This window comes from Vitis riparia, chromosome 13 (genome assembly GCF_004353265.1).
Source record: "Vitis riparia cultivar Riparia Gloire de Montpellier isolate 1030 chromosome 13, EGFV_Vit.rip_1.0, whole genome shotgun sequence".
Lineage (NCBI taxonomy): Eukaryota > Viridiplantae > Streptophyta > Magnoliopsida > Vitales > Vitaceae > Vitis > Vitis riparia.
The window spans coordinates 8,656,976-8,677,209 of record NC_048443.1 but is presented as its reverse complement, the minus strand read 5'-3'; the positions used below and the strand labels follow the sequence as shown (position 1 = coordinate 8,677,209).

General features: G+C 28.4%; 1 protein-coding gene across 4 annotated transcripts in view; it reads right to left on the bottom strand.

The window, feature by feature from the left end:
- Positions 1 to 13,402: 13,402 nt before the first annotated feature.
- The window catches only part of LOC117927916 (DNA-directed RNA polymerase I subunit 2), a 52,461-nt gene continuing 45,629 nt past the window's right edge, over positions 13,403 to 20,234 (bottom strand). For all 4 annotated transcript variants that reach the window (XM_034847643.1, XM_034847644.1, XM_034847642.1 and 1 more), the window contains 3 exons: positions 16,937 to 17,149; positions 14,776 to 15,030; positions 13,403 to 14,161 (listed from right to left, as the gene is read on the bottom strand). In XM_034847643.1, the coding sequence (XP_034703534.1) occupies positions 13,748 to 14,161; positions 14,776 to 15,030; positions 16,937 to 17,149 (882 nt within the window). In that variant the 3' untranslated portion in view covers positions 13,403 to 13,747. The remainder of the gene's footprint in view (positions 14,162 to 14,775; positions 15,031 to 16,936; positions 17,150 to 20,234) is intronic.

Sequence of the window (20,234 nt, the reverse complement as noted above, 5' to 3'; positions counted from 1 at the left end):
AATAACATAATAAAAATATTTAAATATTTTAATCATAAATATTGTTAAACATAAAGAGAAATTTCATATTTTTTTAAAATAGAAAATATTATAATTCAATATACTTTTTTATTTTATAAAAAAATATATATATTTTAGTTTTTTTATTCATTGGAAATCATATTTTAAGATATACATATTATATCCTAGCATATACGTACTTATTCCGCTAATCAAACATAGCCTTAAGATTTGAATCAAATACCTTTTTATTTTAAATCAAATAGAATATGAGCGAAAATAAATATTTTTGGTATTATTACAATATATTATAATAATTCTATATACAATCTACTTAAATATCTAAATCGCTTTGGTAAAGAAGTAATTATTTTTCAATGTTTAAGATCTCCTGACGCATTGAATCAAGGTATCTTTTTCTTCTTAATTGCGGAAGAGAGAGGAATTATAAAAAACAGAAGAACACAAATGATCAGGTTGAACTACAAATCAAACAAAAAAAATATTAAAATTAATACAAGACCGGAAAGAATAGAGGAAGAATAATAGAAGAGGGCGAAGGGAAAAAGCATCGGAGTCATGAAAGTATTTATCTTTTTATAATTTAAACAGTTCAACAAGAAGTGGAAAAACGTTACTTCATAAATAGTTTACATAAAATTAAAATTTTTATTGCTCATAAATCTAAACAAGTTGAGATCAAGTTCAGGGGAAAAGAAAAGAAAAGAAAAAAACTTTAATTTTCAATATATGATTGGTACAATAAAAATACAAGTTTGATTAATATAGAAGCAGCTGAACCTAAAGTTACTTCCTAGGTTGCCTACGTACCCAACACAAAATATTAGGATCAAACCGCACGTAGTTCTTATTCTTACAATATACTACAACAATTGTATACTACTTAGTTACATATTTTGATCGTTTTCAAGTATAAATAATCCTTTCCTCCGCCAAGATCTGTTGCGCTCCTTAAGTCTTTGTTGAACTTTTTCTATTCTTTTATGCGATGAAATTGTATTCTTCTTCATTGTTGATGATGAGACCTTCTTCATGGTTGTAGTTGTAACTTTCTTCATGGTCGAAGATGTAACCTTTTTGATAATTACATCTTGTTGTTCCTCCTCTTCATCATTGAATTGCTTTACCGTTGAGATTCGGTTTGGTTGGTTCTTGGGAGTAGTTTCTATGATTCCCAATAACCTTCCTTTGTAAAGTACCTTCATCTTGATCTTTGTTTGAATAGCCATCGAGAAGAAAGTAAAGAGTAGTTTAATCAAAAAAGACAACAATAAAGAAATATGAAATAATGATAGACTATTTATATGTGAATATTTTTAAGTCCAAGTTAGATTCAACTTGTCTTTTTTTAGAATTTCTTTCTTTATAAGTCCAAATATTAATATATTTAGTTATCCTTATTTATCCTTAAAATAATACATTAATTATTTTTAAATTTCAAGATATTCTATGTTTCTTTTGAATCGATTGATATCATAATCTTATCTTTCATCAATTTTTTATTTTTAATGATAAAATAATTAAAAGTAGTTACATTTAAAGTATATACATTTATATTTTTTTTTGTTCTTTCTTTGTAATATATACTATCGAATTCAATTTTTTTTTTCTTTTCGTTTTTCTTTGTAGTGTATATAATTAAATTAGAATTTTAAGATTTTTGAGAAAAAATTGCTTAAAGTAGGAAAATATTTTAAAATTTTAGGATCTTCAATAAAAATAAAAGAAATTGGATTAAACATGAAATTTTGGATTTTTTTTCACAAAACATCTAGGCTTGTATTATATAAAAATAAAATTTTTCTTTATTTTTTCATTTGTGGGTGCAATTTTTTTCCAATAAAATAGTTATATATTTTATGTTTTATTTTCAAGTTATTGGTATAAGAATTTAAACTTTTTTTTTAAATAAAAATTATAATTCTATTAATTTTTGGGAAAAGAAAAAGGAATGAATTGGGAAAAGATTTTGAAGTTCAGAATGACAGTAAACATAATTTAATCACTTTAAATCTATTTTTTATTTTCTTTCATTTTTTTTTTCCTCACATTTTTCTTCAAAATTTTTAGAAACCAAACAACACCTTATTGATTTTAATGTAAAAATTGGGTCTTAACACACTATTTTTCCTCGACCCATAAACTCTAATTGAAGTCAATTAATTATAAAAATTGTAGTGTACGTGATGGAATTAGAATTTTAAGATTTTTTTTAAAAAAAAAAACAAATTGCTTGAATTAGGAAAAGATTTTAAAGAAAAAATGAAATAGGTTTTAGGGAGAAAAAAGGGAATTTTGCGAAAAGTGGATAGCATGGATCTCTTTATATTCTCTCCAACCCAAACATTAAATAAAGAATTAAACTTTATAAAGGTTATTATATATTTACTCTCTTTTGATGTGAGACAAAAAAATCTATATTTATATTATTTTAAAAAAGATATGATTTTACGTTTTATTTGTAAAAACAATGTCTAACACTTGATATAGTTACCGAATTAGAAAAGTCATTAATTTATAGGTCATTTCATTGGTTGAATCATGATCCAATCAACTTCTCGGCATGATATTATAAATATTTAATTTATATATTAAATGAATTAAAATAATTATATATATAAATTGAAAAAATAACAATTTGAATTTAAAGGTGAAGACACTTTTTAATTATTTTTAAAATTAAAAAATATTAATAAAAATAACGGTTTCTCTTCAAATGTAGAAATAAAAAAAAAATTAAAATTAAAATAGTGAACTAGTTCTCAAATAAATGGAAGAAAATAAAGAAAAAAAATTACAAATTAAGCAAATAGTTTGAAGTGCGAATACGTTAACTAATCCTCAAATTGTTCTATACATTTATTCTTAACCTCAAATATATATTAAGAAATCAAACTATATAATTTTTTATTTTTTATTTTTGTATTTCTACTTCTTTTCAACGTTGGATAGAAAGAAAATATCTATATTAATTTGCATAAAAATGAAAAAAAAATTTCCTTTTCTTTGCCCTTTATATAGATATGATTGAATTAGAATTTTGAGATTTGTTTCTTTCTTTTCTTTGTAGTGTACACGATGGAATTATAATTTTAAGGTTTTTAAAAACAAATTTCTTGAAGCTGGAAAAGATTTAAAAATTTTTATATTCAAGAAAAAAAAAGAAATAAATTAAATATGATTTTATGGATTTTTTTCACAAAATATACAGAATTTTTCTCTCTCTCTTTTTTTTTTTATACTTTGTGGATGTAATTTATTTTTTAAAAATAAACTAGTTAATAAAGAATTGAAGTTCATAAAGGTTGTTATATTTTTACTCTCTTTCGATGTGGGATAAAAAATATCTATATTTATATCATTCAAAAAATATTCTTTTTCATTTTATTTGCAAAAACCAAAGTCTCACACTTCTTAAATCAATTAAAATAAATAAATATAAATATATATATATAAATTAAAAAACAACAATTTAAATTTAAAAGTGAAGATACTTTTATAATTATTTTTAAAATTTTACAAAAATAAAATAAAATAATGAAGTAGTTTCCATACCCTAGTTGGATCAATAGGTTCACAGTTTTATTGATGGCTCCATGGATCCATGGCCAAGTCAATCCCACCTAGTGGTTTGACGGGTCAATCTTCTTCTTTCTTATAAAATATTAATAAGATTTGTTCCACTGAGCAATCAAATATAATATTTTAAAATAAAAAATTATATTTATCCCACATATATATTACTTAAAAATAGAGATTAAATTAGTTACTACAAGTCTGGAACCTCCTATCTTAAGCTGGCTACTCCTGGTTGACCCAGAACAGTGATAAGAGTTAAAAGAGAGACTGATCACTCTTTTCCTTACGTTTCTTACTCAGGTATCTTTCAAAAAGCATAATGGGATGATTTATTTTCTTTGAATGGATGCATGCCAACCAAAACATATCTAATAACAAAATTTTTACAATGTTTTTTTTTTAAGTTATAGCTATGAATATTTTAAGTTATTAGTGGGAAATATTATAATATTAGGATGAGATTGAAAAAATTATATGAGATAGGTAGAACAATAAGAAAGAACGTGAGACACCCAATGGAGTATCTCTTGACATAGAATATGACTTAAAATTCAAGGTGTAGATATTACAAACAAACATAAGGGCCTTTTGGGAACAAAATATTAAATATAAAAATTATTTTTAAAACATATTCAAAAATATTAAAAACAAATTAAAAACTATTTTCAGAATTATTTTTAAAAACCAAATAATAATTTTCAAAAATTGTTTTTTAAAATTATTTTTAAAAACAACTACCAAACAACCCGAAAATGTAGATATGATTACTTATAAATATAGTCATAATTAGTCAAATCATGTTAAAATTTTGTATAATTTTGTATGTGATTTTTTTTTCTTTATATCATTCTATTAATACAAAAAATTGAAGCTTTATATATTTTCTTTCCACCTAGGTGAAGAATTGAACCTATATATTTTCTAGAAATATTGCAATTGGTTAAAGATCACTGTTCAAAAAAAAACCTTGAAGAACAGTGAAATCTCAATAGTGAAATCTCACTATTGATATCATCATTATAGACTATGTTTGATTCCGGAAAAAATTGAAAAAAAAATATATTAAAAAATACAAAAAAATAAAAAATAAATTAAAATTTATTAAATTACTTTTATTTATTACTTTTTTTATTTCACTTATATAAAGATTAAATAATATAAAAATACATACAAATTTAATCATATTTGATTTCCTTTTATACTTTTCAAACAAAAACAAAATCATTTATCTTTTACATTTTTTTTTTAATTTTTTTAGTATTTCCCTAAAACCAAACATAACCTTAAAATAATAAGATTCATCTTTGCAAAACCTCAAAATCACACACATAAATATCATGAAATGCAATTTTTTAATCTTTCTTTCATTTTCCATCACCATGCCACCATCTCAGTATGTTTGTCAACTCATTCTCATGCCCATTCTACTATGCATTATAATAGTCTACTTTCACATCATTAAATGCATCAACATACATGTGTTGCTCAACCATCAATCTCACAAACATATCATCTAACTTCAAAATAATTTTCTGTGAAGATTGAATCCCAAATTTGAGTTTTCTATTCAATCAAACAATTTTCCAGAGAACCAAACACAACCTAAAATTTCAACATACAATCAAGAAATGATTAAAAACAAAAAAAAAAATCACAAATCAAACGAAAAGAAAAATCTGATGAAGGATATATTGAAAAATCAATACAAGACGGGAAAGAAATAGAGGGTGAAGAGGAAAAGCATCGGAGTCATGGAAGTAATGATTGATCAACGTCACGAGCTTCTCAGTTTCCAAAATTCTCGTCATTTGCTTTACCATCTCCCATCTCCCGACACCCACTCGGATTTGGATTATAATATACAAACAAACAAATATAATATCAAATAATAAACAGGAGGAACGGAGAAAAGGGATTATAAAATTGATTTTCGCTCAAGGAAGCTCCAGAGAAGAGAAGAGATGGCAAGTGGCTGCGGAAGTTTTACTTCCCTCTTTATATACATGGAAGTAGAAGCAGCAGAACCCTAGGGTTAGATTCCTGGACCATGAGTTAGGTTTTAACCCTTGGGTTTGGGTGTGGTTTGGTTAAGTTCAACCGTCGCCACCCAACAATTCCCCTTTATGTGTCCCCCACAAGCTTTTCTATTTAAATAATGCAAATTAAAAAAAATAGGATTTTGAGAAAAAAAATAGGATTTTGAGAAAAAAATCAAATAGGTTTTAGGGAGAAAAAAGGAAATTTATAATATCTTCAATGAAAAGATTGAAGAGCGGATAGCGTGGATCTTTCTATCTTCCCTTCAGCCCAAATATTAAGTAAAGAATTGAACTTTATAAAGGTGATTATATTTTTCCAGTCTTTCGATGTGGGACAAAAAATATCTATACTTATATCATTTTAACACCATCACCCTAATGTTAGAGAAGGTAATAAATAAGTAAATTCTTCAATTTTTTCTTATAATTTTTTCCCTCATTACAAATAAATAATATTTATAAAATATTCCTAATAACTTTCTTTATTTTATAAAAAAATCTAATGTTAAAATGATATGAATATAAAGAATATTCCCTATAAAAAAAGAATCTTTACTAATTAGAAATTTGGAACAAATAAAAGTGGTTATAATAATAATAATAATAATAATAAATTCTTTGGGTACATTGCAAAGTTAGTTTTGTTGAGATTTTTTTTTATTTAAAAAAAAAAACATTTAAGAGAAAAAATGAAGGTTGGTTTTATTTTTAATACCAAACATGCCATATAGTTTTTTTTCTCTTTCTTTTTAAATAAATCGAAGAAAAACAGACGTAAAAACAAGTTATTGATTACCTTGAGAGAACGAATGCGTTTTAGCAAAAGAAGATTCCACATAAATTTAAGTAGAATTTACATTTTGTTGAATAGTTGAAGAATGGTGGAAAAATCTTCTCTAACCATACTCCACTAAAATTATTTCTAATAACAAATTGGAAAAAAAAAATCAGAATTAGTGTGAAAGATTGTGGTTTTAACCCATCTTAAACAAATAATATTATCTTTTTATAATTGAAAGAGTTCAACAAGAAGTGGAAAAACGTTACCTTGTTGAGATTTGGAAACAAATGAAGAAAGAAAAATAAAATAAAATATAGGAACCTATTTACATAAAAATTAAAATAAATTTAAACAGGTTGAATTCAAGTACAAGAGGAATATTATTTTCAACCATGAATAAGAAGAAAAATAACTCTATAATTTTCATATATAATTGATAAAATAAAAATAAACATTACATTAATATCAATGGCTGAACCTAGAGTCACTTCCTAGGTTGCGTACATACCCAACACAAAATATTAGGATCAAACCGCACGTCGCCAAAACCTGTTGCAATTGTATACAAGTTTTTTATGAACTTTTTTTATGCTTTTATTTGGTGAAATTGTATCCTTCTTCATTGTTGAAGATGAGACCTTCTTCATGGTTGAAGTTGTAACTTTCTTCTTGGTCAAAGACGTAACCTTCTTGATAATTACATCTTTTTGCTCCTCTTTCTCTTCATCATTGAATTGCTCTACTCTTGAGATCTTAGGAGTAGTTTCTATGATTCCCAATAACCTTCCTTTGTAAAGTACCTTCATCTTGATCTTTCTTTGCATAGCCATGGAGAAAAAGTAAATAGTCGTTTAATCAGGAAAGACAATAATGAAGAAATATAAAATCAAGATAGAATATTTATAAGTGAATATTTATAAGTCCAACTTAGATTCAATTTGTCTTCTTTAGAATTTCTTTCTTTATAAGTTCAAGTTATTGGTATATTTAGTTAGAATTATATATTTATTTAATTAGTTATCCTAAATTTTCAAAATATTTAAATAAATTTCTATTTTTCTTTCTCAAAATCCTAAAATTCTTATTTGATTTAATTTCTTTTATTTTTCTTTAAAATTCTAAATTTTTTTAAAAAAAATTGTACTTTAATGAATTTTTAAGTAATATAATATATATTTTCCTAAAAATAAAAAAAAATCATTTTTTTATTAAATATTTGAATTGAAGAAAAAACGTGGAGCTATTTGAAATAATTAACATTTTCACTCTTCAATCTTTCTTTAGTCCTAATTTGATCAATTTCCGTAATTCAAGTCCCAAAATTCTAAAATACTACAATATACCAATTTCAAAATTAAAAAAAATAAATAAAAGTTTTAAAAAATAATTAATTTTATACTACATATACCAATAACCAACTTGAAAATATATGACCCACGCGCTTTTCAATTCGGTTGCTCTACACTTGCTAGTTTTAGATAATGCAAACAAAAACTTTCTAATGTCAACAAAATGAGAAAAATATGAGAATTTAGCCATGGAAGATCCTATACAAATTTGTTGGAATTAATATTTTGTTGAATTATTGTGGGGTAGAGGAAAATTTATTATTGTTTAATAAACATTTTCCTTAAAAAGTCTTTTTTTTTTTCAAAACAATTATTATTAATAATAAATTTGACCATTTTTTATTTGAGTTATTAAGGTCATATTTGATTGGTGATAGGATAAGATAAAATATCTCATCACTTATCCTATCATATATACTGTCAAACATAAGATGAGATAAGTGGTGAGATATACTATCCACTTTTTTTTTTTTTTTTTTTTTTTTATCCTTTCATATAGGATATGTTAACATGATAATAAGATATGAGATATATATCTCATGTATCAAAAATTTATTTTTTATCATTTTTTTAATATACTTATTTTATAATATAATTTTTTTATAAATTAAATTTATGATTAAAAAAGAAAAACTAAAAAATATTTATAAAATAATATTAATATATGATATATAAATTATTTTTATATATTAAATAACATAATATAAAAAAATATTTATAAAGTTCAAATATTTTAAACTAAACATAATAAAATTTTCATTTTTTAAAATAGAAAATATTTGAATATGATATAATTTTTATTTTAAATATTAAAAATAATATATATTTCATATTATTTTTCATTCATTTTATAAATTAAATATAAATATAATATTATATATCTGATTATATATACTACCTTAAAATACATATCATATCCTATCCTATCCGACCAACCAAACGTAGCCTAAAGTTCGTTTAACCTTATGACTTGGTTTGTTGGATATAACATGAGATATGAAAAGAGAGGTGATATCATATCTTATTTCATATTTGATTGGTGATAGGATATGATTATTTATTTCATCACTTATCTTATCTCATATTTAACCAAACATGGGATATGATTAATGATAAAATATATTATCCATATATTTAATTGTCATAAGATAAGATTAATTGTCTCATCACTAAATTTTCAAAATCTTAGAATAAATTTCTATTTTTCTTTTTCAAAGTTCTAAAATTCTTATTTGTTTTAATTTCTTTTATTTTTCTTCAAAATTCTAAATTTTTAAAATGTTTTTGTAATTTAAGGAATTTCTTTTCTCCTTTTTTAAAAATCCTAAAATTTTAATTCAATCATATACACCTACAACCAAAGGAGAAAAAGAAAATCTCTATTTTTAAGTAATATATAAATATATATATATATATATATATTCCTAAAAATAAAATAAAAAATTATATAATTTAATTTCTTATTAAATATCTGAATTAAAGAAAATACGTGGAGCTATTTGAGGAATTCTTAACTTTTTCATTCTTTAATCTTTTCAGTCCTAATTTTATCAATTTCCGTAATTCAAGCATTATACTTTTTTTCACAAAATTCTAAAGTAGTACATTATTGATTATACCCATTTCAAAAACAAAAATTGAAAAAATAATTAATTTTATGCAACATATACAAATAACCAATTGGAAAATATACTAATCATATGTTTGATTGGCCGATATGGAATAGGATAAGAGATGTGATATTATATTTTATCTCATATTTGATTAGTGATGGGAATAATAAGTTATCTCATGACTTATTTATCTTATATTCAATCAAACATGAAATATGATAAGTGATGGGATATGTTATTCACCATTTTTTTTTTTATTTCATATGGGATATACATATCCCATGTATCAAAATTTTATTTTTTTTTTCAATTTTTTATTTTTTAATATACTCATTTACAGAATAAATTTTTTTATTATAAATTAAATGTATGATTAAAAAAGAAAAACTAAAAAAAATTTATAAAATAATATTAATATATAATATATAAATTATATTTATATATAAAATAACATAATATAAAAAAATTTATTTGTAAAATTCAAATATTTTAATCATGAATATTATTAAATATAACAAAACTTTTTTTAAAAATAGAAAATATTTGAATGTGATATAAAATTTATTTTAAATATTAAAAATAATATATATTTCATATTATTTTTTATTTATTTCATAAATTAAATATAAATATAAATATAATACAGTATATCCCATTTGATACGCTACTTTAAAATATCATGCCTATGAAATATGTACTTCAATGATATATCATATCCTATCTTATCCTATCAAGTATAAGATTGTAACAGTAGAAGATGTTATATAAATTTGGTGGAATTAATATTTTGTTAAATTATTGTGGGCTTGAGGAAAATTTAATAAACATCTTCCCTATCCACCTTTAAAAGCCTCTTTTTTTTTTTCTCAAAATAATTATTAAATAATAATAAATTTTAGTATGTTCAATTTGAATTATTAAGAGTTTGTTTGGTTTAATATAACATAAGATAGGAGAAGAGAAGAGATATCATATCTAATATCATGTTTGATTACTTATCTTTTCTTATGTTTAACATAGGATTAGTGATGAGATATTTTATTCATTTTTTCTTTATATATATATATATATATATTGAATAACATAATAAAAAAATATTTAAATATTTTAATCATAAATATTGTTAAACATAATGAGAAATTTTATATTTTTTTAAATAAAAATATTATAATTCAATATAATTTTTTATTTTATCAAAAAATAATATATATTTTATTTATTTATTAGAAATTATATTTTAAGATATACATATTATATCATTGTACGTACTTATCCTGCTAATTAAATATGGCCTTAAGATTTGAATCAAATATCTTTTTTTATTTTAAATCAAATAGAAGATGAACGAAAATAAATATTTTTGGTATTATTAAAATATATTATAATAATTCTATATACAATCTAGTTAAATATCTAAATCGCTTTGGTACATAAGTAATTATTTTTCAATGTTTAAGATCTCCTGACGCATTGAATCAAGGTATCTCTTTCTTCTTAATTGTGGAAGAGAGAGAGGGATTATAAAAAACAGAAGAACACAAATGATCAGGTTGAACTACAGATCAAACAAAAAAAAAAAATATTAAAATTAATACAAGACTGGAAAGAATAGAGGGAGAATAATAGAAGAGGGCGAAGGGAAAAAAAGCATCGGAGTCATGGAAGTATTTATCTTTTTGTAATTGAAACAATTCAACAAGAGGTGGAAAAACGTTACCTTATTCGGATTTGGAAACAAATGAAGAATTTTTTTTTTTTTAAAAAAAAAAAAACTATTTACATAAAATTAAAATTTTTATTGCTCATAAATCTAAACAAGTTGAGATCAAGTACACGGGAAAAGAAAAAAAAAACCTCTATAATTTTCAATATATGATTGGTAAAATAAAAATACAAATTTGATTAATATAGAAGCAGCTGAACCTAGAGTTACTTCCTAGGTTGCCTACGTACCCAACACAAAATATTAGGATCAAGCCGCACGTAGTTCTTATTCTTACAATATGCTACAACAATTGTATACTACTTAGTTACATATCTTGATCGTTTTCAAGTATAAATAATTCCTTTTCTCCGCCAAGATCTGTTGCGCTCCTTAAGTCTTTGTTGAACTTTTTCTATTCTTTTATGCGATGAAATTGTATTCTTCTTCATTGTTGACGGTGAGACCTTCTTCATGGTTGAAGTTGTAACTTTCTTCATGGTCGAAGATGTAACCTTCTTGATAATTACATCTTGTTGTTCCTCCTCTTCATCATTGAATTGTTTTACCCTTGAGATCCGGTTTGGTTGGTTCTTGGGAGTAGTTTCTATGATTCCCAATAACCTTCCTTTGTAAAGTACTTTCATCTTGATCTTTCTTTGAGTAGCCATCGAGAAGAAAGTAAAGAGTGGTTTAATAAAAAGAGACAACAATAAAGAAATATGAAATAAGGATAGACTATTTATATGTGAATATTTTTAAGTCCAAGTTAAATTCAACTTGCCTTTTTTTAAAATTTCTTTATTTATAAGTCCAAATTATTAATATATTTAGTTATCATTATTTATCCTTAAAATAATACGTTAATTATTTTTAAATTTCAAGATATTCTATGTTTCTTTTAAATCGATTGATATCATAATCTTATCTTTCATCAATTTTTTTATTTTTAATGATAAAATAATTAAAAGTAGTTACATTTGAAAGTATATACATTTATATTTTCTTTTGTTCTTTCTTTGTAATATATACTATCGAATTCTTTTTTTTTTCTTTTCGTTTTTCTTTGTAGTGAATATAATTAAATTAGAATTTTAAGATTTTTGAGAAAAAATTGCTTAAAGTAGGAAAATATTTTAAAATTTTAGGATCTTGAATAAAAATAAAAGAAATTGGATTAAACATGAATTTTCGGATTTTTTTTTTTTTTCACAAAACATCTAGGCTTGTATTATATAAAAACAAAATTTTTCTTTATTTTTTCATTTGTGGGTGCAATTTTTTTCCAATAAAATAGTTATATCTTTTATGTTGTATTTTCAGGTTATTGGTATAAGAATTTAAACTTTTTTTTTAAATAAAAATTATAATTCTATTAATTTTTGGAAAAAAAAAAAAGGAATGAATTGGGAAAAGATTTTGAAGTTCAGAATGACAGTAAAAATAATTTAATCACTTTAAATCTATTTTTTAATTTTCTTCCATATTTTTTTTCCTCATATTTTTCTTCAAAATTTTTAGAAACCAAACAACACCTTATTTTATTTTAATGTAAAAATTGGGTCTTTAACACACTATTTTTCCTCGACCCATAAACTCTAATTGAAGCCAATTAATTCTAAAAATTGTAGTGTACGTGATGGAATTAGAATTTTTAAGATTTTTTTTTAAAAACAAATTGCTTGAATTAGGAAAAGATTTTAAAGAAAAAATGAAATAGGTTTTAGGGAGAAAAAAGGAAATTTAGTAAAAAGTGGATTGCGTGTGGATGTCTCTATACTCACTTCAGCCCAAACATTAAATAAAGAATTGAACTTTAAAAAGGTTTTTATATATTATATATTTACTTTCTTTCGATGTGGGGATAAAAAATATCTATATTTATATCATTTAAAAAATATTCTTTTTCATTTTATTTGCAAAAACCAAAGTCTTACACTTCTTAAATCAATTAAAATAATTATAAATATATATAAATTAAAAAACAACAATTTAAATTTAAAAGTGAAGATACTTTTTTAATTATTTTTAAAATTTTACAAAAATAAAATAAAATAGTGAAGTAGTTTCCATACCCTAGTTGGATCAATGGGTTTACAGTTTTATTGATGGCTGCATGGATCCATGGCCAAGTCAATCCGTATGGTCCAGAAGATCCCACCTAGTAGTTTGACGGGTTAATCTTCTTCTCTCTTATAAAATATTAATAAAAGTTAATATTAATAAGAAAATTATATTTATCCCACATACATATTACTTAAAAATAGAGATTAAATTAGTTCAAAAAGCATAATGGGAAGATTTATTTTCTTTGAATGGATGCATGCCAACCAAAACATATCTTATAACAAAATTTTTACATTACAAAACAAATCCCACCATAATACCCGGTTACAATTTTACACTAAACCAATATCCTGACCAAAAAGAACCCAACTGCCGGGTTAACAAATACAGATACAACATCTTCATCTTCATCTTCGTCTCCTCTTTTGTTCTACTAGTTTTTCTTTCAGAAATAATTTTACCTGGTGTTTGTTGCAATATGAGACCTCAGTCCATCATGCCTTTACTATTTCTCTCAGTTTTAGTGTTCTGGGCTGAACAAGGATTTACCAAAATTTTCCAACCCACCAGTTGGTGCGGTTTGACTGCAGTTGATATCAGGCCCCTGCTCCATTGCTTAGCTGAAGGGTCATTTTTATGTTCATAGCAGCTAATTCTGCAGCCAAAAATCTAAAAATGTAGGGCATTGAGACTGTCTCCATTCCTTTACTTGTCTGGCAGGCGTGGCAAGTGACCTTTTTGGGAGCCCTCCCAGGAGGTAGTCCTCCGATCTCTCTCACTGCTCGCTTTTGTGGCTGGATGATTGATGTTGTGAGGATGCTTCCACATAGGGAACACACATCAGCGATGTGGTGATCAGAGCATGTATGAAGCCTGTCATGTAATAAATATGCAGCCCCATGTGCAAGCATGGAGTCTCGTTCCATTTCTCCAAAACGGATACCCCCACCACGCTTTCTTCCTTTAATAGGTTGTCGAGTAACCTGGTCTACCGTTCCTGTGGAGCGAACCTGCATGACAACCGCTAAGAGAATTAGATCATCTGAACACCCTGCAATTCTCCCCAGAAAGGGTAGAGGCAGCATATCAAAACTTAAAACAAAGAAGACCACATAAGTCTACCACAAAATGCAAAAAATAAAGCTCAATAAGTTAAATTATAGATATCTGAGAGCTCATAGGAGAGGTCTCAGGTTTGATTCCTGGGCAGCTCAACTGGTATAGGGTGTAGGGTATCTGTGGTTTTCCTGATATTGAGAAGAGGGGCTAATGGGTTTCCACATTATTAAAGGAAAAAGAAAAAGACATCAATGTCAAGAGAGAACCGATGAACATCCATAACAATGCATGCCCATTTTTTACAGCTGCCTTGTTTTCTTGGCAATAAATTGTATATCCAAACCCAATCTGCTCTATCTGGAAAATCTAGATTTGAAAATCTGTTAAGGTACCAAATTCTTGGTTTACCTATTTGTGATTGAAAACAAAGGGGAAAGAGCTCAACAGTAGATATTTCCTAAAACAAGAACATATGCCTTGAATTACACACCTTATATCTTAAGCAAAATATAAAGATGAAATAAGCCCTAGCTCTATTTACATAATTCTAAATAGGAAAAGTCACCTGAAATTTGTCTGAGACCATGTGCCGGAGTCGCTGATAATAAACAGGTCCAATAAAAATCTCACATGTGAGTTCAGTACCATAAACTCCACTGTACAATACCTCTACACCGTGGTAATTAAACCCATAAGAGGTTAACATGGAACCCAGTTCATCAACAAGTGAACTTGATTCAGATCCTGCTTCTCCATTAGCTTTCCTTAATGAGTCAGAAAATGGCGTTGCATCCACAAATTTTCCATGTAAGCTACCTCCCTGTAACAAGAAATACATAAGCACCTAGAACATTTTTTTAGTAATTATGCTACAGCCATTTTCTAGACGAGGGGATAAGAAGCAGGACAATACACTAATAGAGGTAAAACGGTCAGTGGAGGGAGAAGAATGAGAAGAGATTGGGATAGAAAGATTTCAATTCAAGAATATTTTTTAACTAAGGGTGAGGGGATAAGAAGCAGGAAATCCATTAATAGAGGTAAAACGGTTAGTAGAGGGAGAAGAATCGGGAACCTTCAAAGATAAAGAACATACAAGAAAGCACATCTATTTTTAGAAGAACACAGATGCTGAACAATATAGTGAAAGGTAGAATAACAACGTGTAACCATATCAGGTAGAAAAGGCACCAACAAGATGAAGGAGATTCATTCAAGATGGTTTAACCATATGCAGAACAAATCTATGAATGCACTGGTATTGGAGGAGTGGGTTCAAGTTGAAGGCACCAAAAGTAGAACAGGTAGACCAAAAATGATTTGAGCACAGGCTTTAGAAACTCATGATCAGGCTTCAAACCAGGATATGAGTCTAGACAGAGCAGAATGACAACAGCTTCATGTAGCAGACAAGAATTAACACCTTTTTACGTTAAATATAGTTGCTAGGCCACCCTAGTCAATGATTCACTTCCCTACCTTGACAAGAATTAAATTCAACTGGTTGAAAAAAATTATCTAAGCCTATCGTACACAACCTTCTTTGACAATTTTAGCACCCAGATGACAATGTCAGTGTTATTTAATACCATCATCTAATCCACTGATTCAAATCTTGTGATGCCTTTCCTTTTGTCCTTTTTTTCTAAAACAGTTTCAAGAAGGATCATGCAAAATTTAAGATACAAAAAGGATGTAAAAATACTATTAAAGAGTCCAAAAATTAAGTTCAAACATTTATTTGAAAAGTTCTTTTTAGTAAAGGACTGATGTATAGAAAATTATATAACAAGGATTAAATTATGAGCAATATTAATGAATGGAAATTTTCGAACATATAGCTTTACTTATTTAAATATATACAATTCTAAAACGGACTAGTAGCAAATAAGTTGAAGTGTGAGCTTTATAAGAAAACAGTTCTAGATCAGATCAAACCCACTTCAATGGTTCTTAGAAACTACAAATCTGGGGCAATATTGACCATTAACCTACTGCTGACATATTTTACACCCAGAGGCCACCAATGACTTTATGATATAAATAGCTACATATTTTTCTAGCTCTTTTCACCTCTTCATTTTCTTCTCTTCTTTTCCTCCATAATCAGAAACAGCACCTGGATATGCCCAGCACTGTATCCATGTCAAGACCTATACTTCATACCCAAAATCTACGCCATGTCATGTGGTGTCAACAGGCACGCCCTCGGGTGAAATTGTGATTCCTTGAATCAGAACGTTAAGGTATGTTATATGCCAAAGAAATAAAAAGTTTTGGTTTCGGAAAAGATGTCCTACCTAGAAAATTTACAGTTCAGCAAAACAATCTCAAAAATATTCTAGAAATGGAAACCTGAAGAACTCCATCTTACAAATCACATGAAACATAAAATCATATAGAAAAATAAGTAATTAGTCTTTCAGAAATCACTTTTTGAGAGCATATGATGAGTTTAGAACATAATCATGAGATACAATCATATCACAACTACGACGCTTAGTAAGCCTTTGAGATCTGGCTCTAAGCGACAAGTAATTCAGGTTGAGTGGGAGTGGAGGGAGCAGAGGTTAGATTCCATGTGACAGAAAAACAAACAAATAAAATAAATAAAGAAGAATAAGATTAAACCATCAAGATTGTAAACCACCAGAATAATAGCAAAAAGTGATATCAGGTGATACAACAGAAAAGTCAAAATTATGGCTGTTTTGTGTTTCCGTTACCTTAGCAGCAACAGATTCCAAAAGCATTGCAATTGTCATTCTTGAAGGAAATGCATGGGGATTAATAATAAGGTCTGGGCGCATTCCAGTAACTCCTGAAAATGGCATATCGATATCTGGCCACAACTGCGAGCAAACACCTTTTTGCCCATGTCTGCTACTAAATTTATCACCAATAATAGGATTTCTAGGACGCCGAAAACGAATATTCACCTGCCCGAAGTAAGGAAAATATAAGGGATGTTTATGTAAAAAGCATATGAAACAAAATACATGTAATACAAATTTGTGCCCTGCTGAATATTTTCATAGGGAATAACTTCCAATGGTTTCCATGTAAAGAAAATTCTAACAATCTAGAGACAGATATTGACAATAGTTCATAATTTAGCCACATAAGAGAAATGCCAAAAGGATCTTTAGTCGCAATACAGAAAGGACAGTCCACCATTTAGTTTCAAGGAACAGAAGAATGCCATCAACAATGTAGTTATCCTTGTGTATAATGTAGAGCCTGATGACATCACACAACCATCCAGGGTATATTCAATATTTTTTTCTAGGTTTACATTAACCCTGATCACTTTCAGGGTATATATTGCATGTCCCTGGGCTAGATAGTTCCCATCTTAGGTAATCAGACAATTGTTGCGGGCATCATGGCTTTTCACAAATAGTAGGTCCATGTCAGGCCAGATCATTTAATCAACATAAGTCTAAGTCAGCTAGAGAATTTATGATTGTCCATATATTATACCTCTGCCTAGACTGCTTTAGTTATCTTTAGCAAGTGTAGCTTGGGGTATAAAGTGAAGGGTAGTTATGTATTTCCCCTCTTCGTCCATCTATTTATCAAAATATTGAGAGTTTAATTAGTATTAAATAAAGGGTTATATCATATCTTTTCTTCTATCTAACATTTTTTTTTTTTTTTTGATAGGCAAAAGCACAAAGATATAATAGAGAAAGGGAGCTTGAAAGGCAACCCAGAGCATACAGGGAGTATACAAGAGACACCTAAAACAAGCAACAAAAACACAAGCACTCACCGGCCCTCAACAAGAACCCAACCAATCCACAAAGTTAGACAAAGATAAAGGGCCTACAACTATAGAAGAATTAGCCCAGGATAAGAGATTACAAACAAATGAGTTTTTCAATCTTTGAGTCGACAAAGCCTCGTTATCGAAGACTATCCTATTTCTTTCCTTCCAAATTGTCCAAAATAAACAGAGAGGAGCTGCCCGCCAAACCTTTCTATGATTCTTGTCCTTAAAAGAGACGTACCAACTTAATAGAGTGTCTCTCACCGAAAACGGCAACACCCAATTGACCCCAAAAAGAGAAAACATAAGATCCCACAAAATCTTCGTCTTAGAACAATGAACAAGGATATGATTTATCGTTTCCTCTTCAACGCAACACAAGCAACATCTATTGGCTAGAATCCAGCCCCTCCTCTTAAGCTGATCTTGAGTAAGGACCTTCTCCCAAGAAGCTTCCCAAGCAAAAAAACTCACCTTTGAAGGAACATACGGACTCCAAATAATATTACCCGGAAACGAGACTGCACAGCTATGATCAAGAGACTTGTAAAGAGATTTTACAGTGAAAATCTCATTTTTCGTCCCTCTCCACAACATCCTATCCTCCCCATCAACATCCAACCTCTTCCCTTGAATGGACGATAGGAGTCTCTCCACCTCCTCCACCTCCCAATCGTTGAAAGGTCTAAGGAAAAGTGGAGTCCACCCTCCCACTTCCCCCATTGGGTCCCAATAGTCCGCAACCCACGCATCTTTAGAACCCGCTAAATCAAACAAAGAGGGAAAAGCCTCACAAAGGGGGGTGTTCCCGCACCAAATGTCTTTCCAAAACCTCACCCTTTTACCATCCCCCACCGAGAAAGATACATTATTGAGCAGTAGCAAACCTTCCTTGCTGATTTCCTTCCAAAGCCCAACCCCATGGCCCTCCCTAGCCCCGCAAGTGCTCCACCCTCCTCTTTCAACCCCATACTTCGTACTAATAATAAGCTTCCAATATGAGTCTCTTTCAACCGCATAACGCCAACTCCATTTGCACAAGAGGGCTCTATTAAGAATGGAGAGATTTCTAATCCCCAATCCACCCATCTTTTTGTGAGTACAGACAACAGCCCACTTAACAAGATGGGGCCTCTTCTCCAACGCTCCCCCTCCCCAAAGAAAGTCCCTTTGTATTTTCTCAAGTCTTAATTTAACCACTCTTGGCATGCGCAATAATGACATAAGGTAAGTTGGCATGCTCGCCAAAGTACTCCGGATGAGAGTGATTCTTCCTCCCTTAGAAATGAATTGCCTCTTCCATAAGGCAAGTTTCTTCCTCATCCGCTCTTCCACTCCGTCCCAAACCTTCACAGACTTATGCGAAGCTCCCAAAGGGAGCCCCAAATAGGTGGAAGGGAGAGATCCCACCTTGCAGCCAAGCTCAGCTGCCAGTAACTCAGCATTCTCCACACTACCCATCGGCAAAATCTCACTTTTGTTCAAATTAATGCGCAGTCCGGAAGTGGCTTCAAACCACATTAATAACCAACTTAGAAAAGCCAATTGCTCTTGAGAGTCATCACAGAAGACCAAAGTATCATCGGCAAACAACAGGTGCGTAACTTGGATCCCGACACCTTCCTTTCCCCCTATCCTGCAGCCTGAAAGAAAGCCCCCTCTCACTGCTCTGTTAATGAGACTACTTAAGGCCTCCATTCCAAGGACGAAAAGGTAAGGAGAGAGTGGATCTCCTTGCCTTAACCCCCTGGAACTCCGGAAAAAACTGATAGGAGAACCATTGACCAAAACCGAAAACGAGGCAGTGGATATGCACCATCTAATCCACCCAATCCATTTCTCCCCAAAACCCATTCTTTGCATCACTGATAGCAGAAAATCTCAATTAATCCGATCATAGGCCTTCTCTAAGTCCAATTTACACAAGACCCCACTTTCCTTTCTTTTCAGCACGGAGTCTATGACCTCATTAGCAACTAATGCAGTATCAAGAATTTGTCTACCTTCAACAAAGGCATTTTGGGAAGAGGACACCACTTTTCCCACTACCTTTTTCAATCTATTGGCTAAGACCTTAGCAAGCAGCTTGTAGAGACCCCCCACCAAACTGATGGGTCTGAAATCACTCAAGTCTTCGGCCCCACACTTCTTTGGGATTAAAACTAAGAAGGTGGTGTTCAGGCTTCTTACGAATTTTCCCCTCTCATAAAACTCCTTGAAGAAACCCAAGACCTCATCTTTGACAAAATCCC